The following is a 12,969-nucleotide window of genomic DNA, read 5'->3' on the forward strand; positions in this document are numbered from 1 at the left end:
GGACCCCTTGGGGAGAGAGCCTTAGCTAGGGTTGGGGTTCCAACCAGGGACGTCCCCAGGGCCAAAGCACCTCCAGCCTTGTGATCTCCCTCGAGGTCGGAAGTGAGGGCTTATGTGACAGGGCGGCTCAAGTGTAGAGTTAGGGTTCAAGGCCGGCTTAGGTTTCGGTCGAGGGCCCCGGTTCGACGTAGGGTTATGGTTAGGGTAGGGCCCAGGAGGCTCCTGGCTATGAACCCACAGCAGGGCAGTGGTCTCCCCGAAGGGCAGAGTTGATGGCATACAGGATGGTGCCGATCAGGATCAGTCTTTGGCTGCCAAGGCCACACACATCAATGGGCCTCTGGTCAGGGAGGTCTCAGGAATCCTCTTGGGCAACTACAGCCGGGCCTGGGAAACGACATGGTGATCTTGCAGGTTCCATGCCGAGTCAGCCTGCACCTCTTCCGGACCCCAGGCGCGTGGTGTTGTCAGACGTTGGCATTGGGTCCTCTTGGGGAGAGAGCCTTAGCTAGGGTTAGGGTTCGGTCCAGGGACGTCGCCAGGGCCGAAGCGACTCCGCTCTCGTGATCTCCCTCGAGGGCTGACGTGAGGGCCCATGCAGCATGGCGGCTCAAGTGCAGGGTTAGGGGTCGAGGCCAGCTTAGGTTTCGGTGGAGGGTCCCTGTTCGGTGTGAGGTTAGGGTTAGGGTTAGGTGCCAGGAGGCTCCAGGTGCCGAACCCACAGCGGGGCAGTGGTGTTCCCGAAGGGCTGAGTTGAGGGCACAAGGGACGGTGCCGGTCAGGATCCGTCTTTGGCTGCCAAGGCCACACCTGTGATTGGGCCCCTGGTCGAGGAGGCCTCCGGAATCCTCTTGGTCGGCTGCAACTGGGCCTGGGAAACGACATGGTGAGCTTCCAGGTTCCATGCCGAGTCAGCCTGTACCGCTTCTGGACTCCAGGCGCATGGTGTTGTCAGATGTTGGCATGGGGTCCGCATGGGGAGGGATCCTTAGCTAGGGTTAGGGTTTGGACCAGGGACGTCGCCAGGGCTGAATCGACACCAGTCTCGTGGTATCCCTCGAGGGCTGAAGTGAGGGCCCAAGCCAGAAGGCGGCTCCATTGCAGGGTTAGGTTTCGAGGCCGACTTAGTTTGCGGTGTAGGGTCCCGGTTTGGGGTACGGTTAGGTTTAGGGTTAGGTCCCAGGAGACTCCAGAGGCCCAACACACAGCAGGGCAGTGGTCTCCCCGAAGGGCTCATTTGAGGGCACAAGGGAGGCTGCCGGTCAGGATCCGTCTTTGGCTGCCTAGGCCACACACGTGATTGGGCCCCTGGTCGAGGAGGCCCCCGGAATCCTCTCGGCAGCTGCAGCCGGGCCTGGGAAACGACATGGTGAGCTTCCATGTTCCATGCCGAGTCAGCCTGCACCTCTTCCGGACCCCAGGCACGTGGTGTTGTCAGACGTTGGCATTGGGTCCTCTTGGGGAGAGAGCATTTGCTAGGGTTAGGGTTCTGTCCAGGGACGGCGCCAGGGCCGAAGTGACTCTGGTCTCGTAATCTCCCTCGAGGGCTCAAGTGAGGGCCCATGCAGCAAGGCGGCTCAAGTTCAGGATTTGGGGTCGGGGCCGGCTTAGGTTTCGGTGGAGGGTCCCCGTTCAGTGTAGGGTTAGGGTTAGGTCCCAGGAGGCTCCAGGCGCCGAACCCACAGAGGGCAGTGGTCTCCCCGAAGGGCTGAGTTGAAGGCACAAGGGACGGTGCCGGTCAGGATCCGTCTTTGATTGCCAAGGCCACAACGTCGATCGGCCCTTGTTCGAGGAGGCCTCCGGAAACCTCTGGGTCACCTGCAGACGGGCCTGGAAATGACACGGTGAGCTTCCAGGTTCCATGCCGAGTTAGCCTGCACCGCTTCTGGACCCCAGGCGCGTGGTGTTGTCAGACGTTGGCATGGGGTCCCCATAGGGAGGGAGCCTTAGCTAGGGTTAGGGTTTGGTCCAGGGACGTAGCCAGGGCTGCATCGACTCCAGTCTCGTGATCTCCCTTGAGGGCTGAAGTGAGGGCCCATGCCAGAAGGCGGCTCCATTGCAGGGTTAGGGTTCGAGGCAGGCTTAGGTTGCGGTGGAGTGTCCAGGTTCGGGGTATGGTTAGGCTTAGGTCCCAGGAGGCTCCAGACGCCCAAAGTACAGCAGGGCAGTGGTCTCCCCGAAGGGCTCATTTGAGGGCACAAGGGAGGCTGCCGTTCAGGATCCGTCTTTGGCTGCCAAGGCCACACACGTGATTGGGCCCCTGGTCGAGGAGGCCTCCGGAATCCTCTCGGCAGCTGCAGCCGGGCCTAGGAAACGACATGGTGAGCTTCCAGGTTCCATGCCGAGTCAGCCTGCACCTCTTCCGGACCCCCGGCGCGTGGTGTTGTCAGACGTTGGCATTGGGTCCTCTTGGGGAAAGAGCCTTAGCTAGGGTTGGGGTTCAGTCCATGGATGTGGCCAGGGCCGAAGCGACTCTGGTCTCGTGATCTCCCTCGAGGGCTGAAGTGAGGGCCCATGCCAGAAGGCGCCTCCATAGCAGGAGGTTCGAGGGTTCGAGGCAGGCTTAGGTTGTGGTGGAGGGTCCAGGTTTGGGGTACGGTTAGGGTTAGGTCCCAGGAGGCTCCAGGCGCCCAGCGCACAGCAGGGCAGTGGTCGCCCTGAAGGGCTGAGTTGAGGGCACAAGGGAGGCTGCCGGTCAGGATCCGTCTTTGGCTGCCAAGGCCACACACGTGTTTGGGCCCCTGGTCGAGGAGGCCCCCGCAGTCCCCTCGGGCAACTGCAACAGGGCTTGGGAAATGACATGGTGAGCTTCCAGGTTCCATGCTGAGTCAGCCTGCACCACTTCTGCACCCCAGGCGCCTGGTGTTCTCAGACGTTGGCATTGGGTCCCCATGGGGAGGGTGCCTTAGCTATGGTTAGGGTTCGGTCCAGGGACGTCGCCAGGGCCCAAGCGACTCTGGTCTCGTGATCTCCCTTGAGTGCTGAATTGAGGGCCCATGCGACATTTCGGCTCATGTGCAGGGTTAGGGTTCGATGCAGGCTTAGGTTTCGGTGGAGGGTCCTGGTTAGTTGTAGGGCTAGGTTTAGGTCCCAGGAGTCCTCAGACCCCAAACCCACAGCAGGGCAGTGATCTCCCCACAGGGCTGAATTGAGGGCACAAGGGACGGTGACTGTCATGGTCCATCTTTCGCTGTCAAGCCCACACATGTGAATTGGCCCCTGGTCGAGGACGCCTCCAAATCCTCTCGGTCAGCTGCAGACCAGAATGGGAAACGACATCTTGAGCTTCCATGTTCCATGCCAAGTCAGCCTACACCGCCTCTGGACCCCAGGCGCGTGGTGATGTAAGACGATGGATTTGGTTCCCCATGGGGAGAGAGCCTTAGCTAGGGTTAGGGTTCGGTCCAGGGACGTCGCCAGGACCGAAGCGACTCCGGTCTCTTGATCTCCCTCGAGGGATGAAGTGAGGGCCCATGCGACAAGGCACCTCAAGTGCAGGGTTAGGGTTCGAGGCAGGCTTAGGTTTCGGTCGAGGGGCTCAGTTCAGGGTAGGGTTAGGTATAGGGTTAGGTCACTGGAGTCTCCCGGCACCGAATCCACAGCAGGGCAGTGGTCTCCCCGCAGTCCTGAGTTGAGCACACAAGGGATGGTGACGGTCAAGATCAGTCTTTGGCTGCCAAGGCCACACACGTCGATGGGCCCTTGGTCAAGGAGGCCTCGGAATCCTCTCGGGCAGCTACAGCCTGGCCTGGGAAATGACATGATGAGCTTCCAGGTTCCATGACGAGTGAGCCTGCACCGCTTCTGGCCCCCAGGCCCATGGTGTTGACAGATGTTACAATTGGGTCCCAAGGGGGAAAGAGCCTTAGCTACGGTTAGGCTTTGGTCGAGGGATGTCGCCAGAGCCGAAGCGACTCTGTTCTCGTGATCTCCCTCGAGGGCTGAAGTGAGCGCCCATGCCACAAGGCGGCTGAAGTGAAGGGTTACGTTCGAGACAGGCTTAGGTTTAGGTGTAGGGTCCCGGTTAGGGGTACGGTTAGGGTTAGGGTAGATCCTAGAAGGCTCCAGGTGCCGAACCCTACCAGGGCAGTGGTCTCCCCGAAGGGCTAAGTTGAGGGTACAAGGGAAGGTGCTGGTCAGGATCCGTCTTTGGCTGCCAAGGCCACACACGTCAAGGGCCCCTGGTCAAGGACGCCTCCGAATCCTCTCGGTCAGCTGCAGACTGGCCTGGGAAACGACATCTTGAGCTTCTATGTTCCATGACAAGTGAGCCTGCACCGCTTCTGGACCCTAGGTGCGTGGTGTTGTTCAGACGGTGGATTTGGTTCCCCATGGGGAGAGAGCCTTAGCTAGGGTTAGGGTTTGGTCCAGGGACGTCGCCAGGGCCGGAGCGACTCCGGTCGTGATCTCCCTCGAGGGCTGAAGTGAGGGCCCATGCGACAAGGCAGCTCACGTGCAGGGTTAGGGTTCGAGGCAGGCTTAGGTTGCGGTGGAGGGTCCCGGTTAGGGGTATGGTTAGGGTTAGGGTTAGGTCCCAGAGGGCTCCAGGCGCCGAACCCATACCAGGGCAGTGGTCTCCCCGAAGGGCTGAGTTGAGGACACAAGGGACGCTGACGGTCAGGATAAGTCTTTGGCTCCCAACGCCACACACGTCAATGGGTCCCTGGTCAAGGACGCCTCTGAATCCTCTGAGGCATCTGCAGCCCGGCCTGGGAAATGACATGCTGAGAACAGGTTCAATGCCTTGTGAGCCTGTACCGCTTCTGGACCCCAGGCACGTGGTGTTGTCGGATGGTGTAATTGTGTCCCAATTTGCAGAGTGCCTTAGCTAGGTTTAGGTTTCGGTCCAGGGACGTCACCACGGCCAAAGCAACTCCAGTCTCGTGATCTCCCTCGATGGCTGAAGTGAGGGCCCATGCTACAAGGAGGCTCAAGTGCATGTTTATGGTTTGAGGCACGCTTAGGTTTCGGTGGAACTTCCCGGATAGGGGTCGGATTAGGGTAAGGTCCTAGGAGGCTCCAGGCGCCGAACACACAGCAGGGCAGTGGTCTCCCTGAAGGGCTGAGTTGAGGGCACAAGAGACCTTGACGGTCAGGATCAGCCTTTGGCTGCCGTCAATGAGTCCTTCGTTGAGGAGGTCTCCAGAAGCCTCTCGGGCAGTTGCAGCCCCGCCTGGCAAACGACATTCTGAGCTCCAGGTTCCATACTGAGTAAGCCTGCACCGCTTCTGGTACCCAGGCGTGTGCTGTTGTCAGTCAGTGGAATTGGGGCCCTATTGGGAGAGAGCCTTAGCTAGTGTTAGGTTTTGGTACAAGGACGTCACCAGGGCTGACGCGACCCCAGTCTCGTGATGTCCCTTAAGGGCTTAAGTGACGGCCCATGCGACAAGGCGGCTCAAGTGCAGGGTGAGGTTTCGAGTCAGGCTTAGGTTTTGGTGGAGTTTCCCGGTTAGGGGTAGAGTAGGGTTAAGTTAGGACCCAGGATTCTCCAGCCGCCTAATTCACAGCAGGGCAGTGGTCTCCCCAAAGGGATGAGTTGAGGGCACAAGGGACGGTGACGTTCAGGATCAGTCTTTGGCTGCCAAGGCCACACATGTCGATGGGCCCCTGGTCGAGGACGTGTCCGAATCCTCTCAGTCAGCTGCAGACCGGCCTGGGAAACGACATGTTGAGCTACCATGTTCTATGCTGTGTGAGTCTGCAACGCTTCTGGACCCCAGGCGCATGCTGTTGACAGACGCTAGAATTGGGTCCCAAGAGGGAAGGAGCCTTAGCTACGGTTACATTTTGTTCCAGGGATGTCGCCAGGGCCGAAGCGACTCTGGTCTCATGATCTCCCTCCAGGGCTGAGGTGAGCGCACATGAGACAAGGATGCTCAAGTGCAAGGTTATGGTTCGAGGCAGGCTTATGTTTCGGTCTAGTTTCCCTATTAGGGGTAGGGTTAGGGTAAAGGTTAGGTCCCAAGATTCTCCAAGCGGCGAATCCACAGCAGGGCAGTGGTCTCCCCAAAGGTCTGAGTTGAAGGCACAAGGGATGGGCCGGTCAGGATCAGTGTTGGCTGCCAAGGCCACACAAGCCGATGGGACCTTGGTCGAGGACACCTCCGAATCCTTTCGGTCAGCTGCAGACTGGCCTGGGAAACGACATGTTGAGCTTCCATTTCTATGCTTAGTGAGCCTGCACCGCTTCTGGACCCTCGGCGCATGCTGCTGTTAGACGGTGGAATTGAGTCCCCTCGGGGAGAGAGCCTTAGCTAGGGTTAGGGTTCGGTCCAGGGACTTCGCCAGGGTCGAAGCAACTCCGGTCTCCTGATCTCCCTGGAGGGCTGAAGTGAGGGCCCATGCGACAAGGTAGCTCAAGTGCAGGGTTAGGTTTCGAGCCAGGATTAGGTTTCGTTGGAGGGACACAGATAAGTGTATGGTAGGGTTAGGGTTAGGTCCCAGGTGGCTCCAGGCGCCGAACCCACAGCAGGGCAGTGGTCTTCCCGAAGGGCTGAGTTGAGGGCACAAGGGACGGTAACGGTCAGGATCAGTCTTTGGTTACCAAGGCCACAAAGTCGATGGCCCCTGGTTGAGAAGGCCTCTGGAATCCTCTGGGGCAAATGCAGCCCGTACCGGGAAACGACATTTTGAGCTTCCAGGTTCCATGCCGACTGAGCCTGCACCGCTTCTGGACTCCAGGCGTTTGGTGTTGTCAGAGATTGGAATTGGGTCTCCATGGGAGAGAACCTTTGCTAAGGTTAGGGTTTGGTCCAGGGAGGTCGCTAGGACCGAAGCAAGTCCGGTCTCGTGATCTCCCTCGAGGGTGGAACTGAGGGCCCATGCGACAATTCGGCTCAAGTCCAGGATTAGGTTTCGAGGCAGGCTTAAGTTTCGTGGAGGGTCCCGGTTCGGGCTAGGATTAGGGTTAGGTTTAGGACCTAGGAGGCTTCAGGCGCCGAACCCACATCAGGGCTGTGGTCTCCCCGAAGGGCTGAGATGAGGGCACAAGGGACATTGACGGCCAGGATCATTCTTTGGATGCCAAGGCCACACACGTCATGTGTCACTGGTCGAGAGGGTCTCTGGCATCCTCTCTGGCAGATGCAAACCGGCCTGGGAAACATCTTGAGCTTCCAGGTTCCATGCTGAGTGAGCTTGCACCGCTTCTTGCCCTGGCACGTGCTGTTGTCAGACGGTGGAATTGGGTCCCCATGGGGAGAGAGCCTTAGCTAAGGTTAGGGTTCGTTCCAGGGACGTCGCCAGGGCCGAAGCAACTCCGGTCCCGTGATCTCCCTTGAGGGCTGAAGTGAGGGCCCATGTGACAAGGCGGCTCAAGTGCAGGTTTAGGGTTCGAGGCAGGCTTAGGTTTCGGTGGAAGGTTCCGGTTAGGGGTATGGTTAGGGTTAGGGTTAGGTCCCAGGAGGCACTAGTTGCCGAACCCACAGCAAGGAAGTGGTCACCCCGAGGGAGTGAGGTGAGGACACAAGGGACAGTGACGTTCAGTATCAGTCTTTGGCTGCCAAGGCCACACACGTCGATGGGCCCCTGTTCGAGAAGGCCTCTGGAATCCTATTGGGTAGATGTAGCCCTGCCTGGGTTGAGCTTCTACGTTTCATACCAAATGAGCCTGCACCGCTTCTGGACCCCAAGCGCGTGGTGTTGTCAGACGTTGCAATTGGGTCCCCAGGGGGAGAGAGCCTTTGGTAGGGTTAGGGTTTGGCCTAGGGAGGTCTCCAGGGCCTAGGCGACTCCAGTCTGGTGATCTCCCTCGAGGACTGAAGTGAGGGCCCATGCGTCAAGGTGGCTGAAGTGCAGGGTTAGGTTCGAGGCAGTCCTAGGTTTCCGTGGAGGGTCACGTTTAGGGTATGGTTAGGGATAGGGTTAGGTCCCAGGAGGCTCCAGGCGCCGAACCCACAGCAGGGCAGTGGTCTCCCCGAAGGGCTGAGTTGAGGGCACAAGGGACGGTGACGGTCAGGATCAGTCTTTGGCTGCCAAGGCCACACAGGTCTATGGGTCCCTGGTGTAGGAGGCCTCCTGAATATTTCAGGCAGATGCCACCCGGCCTGGGAAACGACATGGTGAGCTTCCAGGTTCCATGCCGAGTGAGTCTGCACCGCTTGTGTACCCCAGGCACGTAGTGTTGTCAGACGTTGGTATTGGGTCCCCAGGTGAGAGATCTTTAACTAGGGTTAGGGTTTGGTCAAGGGACATCGCCAGGGCCAAAGTGACTACGCTCTCATTATGTCTCTCGAGGGCTGAAGTGAGGGCCCATGCGACGGGGCATCTCTAGTTTAGGGTTCGGTTACGAGGCTGGCTTAGTTTTCAGTGGAGGGAACTGTTTCGAGGTAAGATTAGGGTTAGGGTTAGTTTTCAGGAGGCTCCAGGCACTGAACCCATAGCAGGCCAGTAGTGTCCCTGAAAGGCTGAGTTGGGGGTACAAGGGAGAGTGCCGGTCAGGATCAGTCTTTGGTTGCCAAGGCCATACATATCGATGGGCCCCTTGTCGGTGAGGCCTCAGGAATCCTCTTGGGCAGCTGTAGCCGGGCCTGGGAAATGACATGGACAGCTTCCAGGTTCCATGCCGATTGAGCCTCCACCGTTTCTGGACCCCAGGCAAGTGGTTTGTCAGATTTTGGTATTGGGTCCCCATGGGGAGAGTGCCTTAGCTAGGGTTAGGTTTCTTTCCAGGACGTCGCCAGGGTCTAAATGACTCCGGTCTCGTATTCTCCCTCGAGACCTGAAGTGAGGGCCCATGCAACGGGGCGGCTCAAGTGTAGGGTTACGGTTCGAGGCTGGCTTAGGTTTCGGAGGAGGGTCCTGGTTTTGGGTAGGGTTAGGTTTAGGTCCCAGGAGACTCCAGGCGCTGAACCCACAGTAGGACAGTGGTCTCCCCGAAGGGCTGAGTTGTGGGCACAAGGGAGCGTGCCGGTCAGTATCAGTCTTTGGTTGCCAAGGCGAGACACGTCCATGGGTCCCGGGTCGTGGATGCCACAGGAATTCTCTGTGGCCCGTGCAGCCGGACCTGGGAAACGACAGAGTGAGCTTCCAAGTTCCATGCCGAATGAGCCTGAACCGCTTGTGGATCACAGGCGTGTGGTGTTGTCAGACTTTGGTTTTGGGTCCCTAAGGGGAGAGAGCCTTAGCTAGTGTTTGGATTCGGTCCAGGGACGCCGCCAGGGCCGAAGCGACTCTGGTCTCGTGATCTCCCTCGAGGGCTGAAGTGAGGACCCATTACATGGGGCTGCTCAAGTGTAGGGTAGGGTTCTAGGTCCCCTTTATTTTCATTGGAGGGTCCCCTTTTGGAGTGGGGTTAGGGTTAGCGTTAGGTCCCTGGTGTCTCCAGGTGCCAAACCCTCAGAAGCCAGTTGTCTCCACGGAGGTCTGAGTTTAGGGCAGAAGGTTGGGTGACGGTCAGGATCACTCTTTGGCTTCCAAGGCCACAACCTCTCTGTGCGATGTTCTGGGAGGCCTCAGGAATCCTCTCGGGCTGTTGTAGCCGGGTTGGGAAATGACATGTTGAGGTTCCAGGTTCCATGTCGAGTTAGCCTGCACCGCTTCTGGACCCTGGTTGCATGGTGTTGTCAGACTGTAGTATTGGGTCCCCATGGTGAGAGAGCGTTAGGTAGGTTTAGGTTTCGTTCCAGGGACGTCACCAGGACCGATGGGACCCGAGACTCATGATCTCCCTCGAGGTCTGAAGTGAGGGCCTATGTGACGGTGGGTCTCAAGTATAGGGTCAGGGTTCGAGGTCAGCTTAGACTTCGGTGGAGCTTTCCGTTTAGGGGTTGCATTAGGCTTAGGGTTAGGTCCCAGGATTCTCCAGGCGTTGAACCCACAGTTGTGCAGTGGTCTCCCCGAAGCTCTGAGTAGAGGGTACAGGGAGGGTGCCAATCAAGACCAGTCTTTGGCCTCCAATTTCACACAAATATATGGCCCCCTGTAGGTTAAGCCTCAGGAATCCTCTCGGGCAGCTGCAGCCGGGCCTGGGAAATGATATGGTGAGGTTCCACGTTCCATTCCAAGTGACCCTTTACTGCTTCTGGACCCCAGCCACGTGATGTTGTCAGAGGTTTATGGTTCGGTCCAGGAAAGTCGCCAGGGTCGAAGCAACATCAGTGTTTTGAATTCCATGGAAGGCTGAAATGAGGGCACATGTTCCGACATGGATCTGTTGTAAAGTTAGTGTGATATATAGGGTTAGGTGTAGGGTGAGTATTCTGGTTAGGGTTACCATTAGGTTTAGGGTTAGCTCCCTGGAGGCTCCGGGTTGTTACCCCAGAGCAGAGCAGGTGTATCCCCAAAGGGCTGAGTGGAGTCACAAGGGTGTGTGCCGGTCAAGATTATTCTATGGGTTCCAAGGCTAGACATATGTATGTGCCACCCTTACTGTAGGCTTCAGGAATCCTCTCGTGCAGCTGCCGTCTCGCTTTGGAAATGACATGGTGATATTCCACGTTCCATGTCGAGTATTTCTTCATCAATTCTGGAACCCATGTGCATGCTGTTATTAGAAAATGTACAAATGTATATTTTCTGGTGGAATGATATCTCCCTTGATGTCTTTGCAGTGTTAAAGTGCCCTTCTATGTATGTATGAGTATCAATTCTTTACTTTAGGTTTTCAGTGTTTTGTGTATTGGATTCTCTCAGGTTGAGCACATGTATGTTTACAATTGTTGTATCTTTCGTTGGATTATACCTTTTATCATTATAATTTCCTTCTTTCCCTCTTCTTAGAGTTTTATTTTTAAATGTAAAAGGATGTCAACTTTTCATTGAAATATTCTTCACACATTTGTTGTATTAGTTTTAGGCATACATTGTAGTCATTCCATATGTCTATAAATTATGTTGTCCTTCAGCACAAGTGTAGCTATCCTGTGAAAGCATGCAACAGTATTATTACAGGATTAACTCTATTCAATTGGCTATCTCTTGTATCCCTAGGACTCATTCGTTCCATAGCTGGAAGCAGTTATCTCTCTCTCAAAGGTGTCAATTCTTTATCTAACCTAAATACTCTGGTGGTAAACACAATCACTTGCTCAGCATGTGTAAATTGGCCGTCTATTTTTCTGTGGACATTGCTTAAAACATTACAAATGATGTCATTATGTTAATAAATTCTGTTTCATTCTTCACTCAAAAAAAAGGAGAAGGAAAAGGTTTCTTTGTGTCCCAGGCCCTGTCACTAAGACCCTTCCCATTGTGGAGAACAGGCGGAGTTGCCCAGAGCACCTTCAGTCCCTCAGCTGAGCGACCAAGGACTTCAACTTTGCAGGAATTCCCATGGTAGCCAGCAGAGAGAGCTCAAGCACCACAGACCCGGAGGGGCGGCCTCCTGGGCCTAGGCAGCGATGGCCAGCAGAGGGCGCACCATCAGCTTTTCTGACCCAGGGCACTTCAGAGCAGGAAGGGCTGCTGCTGCTCCCAGAGGACACAGGGCCTCTACCACTGTCTCAGGACAGAGAGCAGAGCTGTGTTTCCAGCGGGTTCTGCCGCCTGCCCCAGGGGAGACCTTGGGAGCTTTGCAGCAACTTGGCATCTCCTGAGTCGCCAGAGAGAAGCTGCCTTGTTGTACTGAGTGCTGAGGAGGGGGCGCTGGGTGGCTTCCCTGGGCATGATGGTTGCAAAACAGCATAGGCCCTTGCATTTTCTGGGTTGTTCCCGTGTTTCATTCCTCAACTTCCTGGACAGTATTTGAACAAGTCGTATTTTACTAAAGGACTTGTGGATTGCAGGGTTCCACGACATCACCTCATAGATACTGTCGATGGTTTGTTCCAGATTCAGGCTTGTTTCCGGGAAGAAACCCTGACAGAAAATCAGAAGAACGGGAGCTGCATTCCATTAGGACTTGAATACACGAAATGTTTGTCTCAGGACCTTCTAGAAGAATGAGCTGTGACCCACTTTCCGAGTCCTGCTGGAACCAGTGACCGAGGTAAGGGCACAAACTGTCCCCCACAACATACATGCTTTTTAAAAAAATTTATGGTTATTTTTCCAACCTAATGAAGTGATTGAAAACTACAGAAAACCTGTTAGATAGGTGTCTTAACCTTATGTTATTACTTTAAATTGCACTTAGTAAACCTACAGTGTAATATTAGCTTCAGGTGTACAATATAGAGCAACACTTCCATGCGTCACCTGGTGCTCATCCCAGGTGCACTTCATAATCCCCAGAAGCTGTTTCATCCATTCCCCCACCTCATTGTGGAACCCCTCAGTTTGTTTTCTAGTTAAGAGTGTTTGTCACTGTCTCCTCCCCCCCCCCACTTTGTTTTGTTTTATTTCCATGTGTTAGTGAAATCATCTGGTATTTGTGTTTCTCTGACAGGCTTATTTCACCCAGCATAACATTCTCTCCATCCACCTCGTGGAAAATGACAAGATTTCATGTTTTTATGGCTAAATAATATTACATTCCATATACTACATCTCAGTTTATTCATCAGTTGATGGATGCTTGGTCAGTTTCCATAATTTGGCTTTTGTAGAAAATGCTGCTGTAAACTCATGGTGCATGTATCCCTTTGAAGAATTATTTTTGTATTCTTTCTGTAAATACCTCGTAGTGAAATTGCTGGATCGTAACATAGTTCTATTTCCATTTTTTTTTTTTGACGAATCTCCATGTTGTTTTCCAGAGTGGCTGCACCAGTTTGCATTCCTTCCCACAATGCAAGAGGGTTCCTCTTTCCCCACATCCTTGCCAACACCTGCTGTCTCATCATTCATTGATTTTAGTCATTTTCACAGATGTGACGTGTTATCTCATTGTACTTTTGAATTGTATTTCCCTGAAGACGAGTAATGCTGAGCATCTTTTCATGTGTCTCTTGGCTATGTTTATGTCACCTTGGGAAAATGTCCATTCATGTCATCTGCCCATTTTTAATTGGATTTCTCATTTTTTGGGTGCTGTATAACTTTATATATTTTGGACAGTAAACCTTTATCATATGTTGTTTACAAATATTA

At 55.0% G+C, this 12,969-nt stretch overlaps 1 protein-coding gene across 1 annotated transcript in view; it reads left to right on the forward strand.

Annotated features, from left to right (window-relative positions):
- Positions 1 to 11,921, forward strand: part of IL9R (interleukin 9 receptor) — a 218,714-nt gene extending 206,793 nt beyond the window's left edge. Inside the window, exon 9 of the mRNA XM_058709981.1 lies at positions 11,770 to 11,921. Coding sequence (XP_058565964.1) covers positions 11,770 to 11,883 — 114 coding nt within the window. The 3' untranslated portion in view covers positions 11,884 to 11,921. The remainder of the gene's footprint in view (positions 1 to 11,769) is intronic.
- The last annotated feature ends 1,048 nt before the right edge of the window (positions 11,922 to 12,969 follow it).

This window comes from Neofelis nebulosa, chromosome 18 (assembly GCF_028018385.1).
Source record: "Neofelis nebulosa isolate mNeoNeb1 chromosome 18, mNeoNeb1.pri, whole genome shotgun sequence".
Classification (NCBI taxonomy): domain Eukaryota; kingdom Metazoa; phylum Chordata; class Mammalia; order Carnivora; family Felidae; genus Neofelis; species Neofelis nebulosa.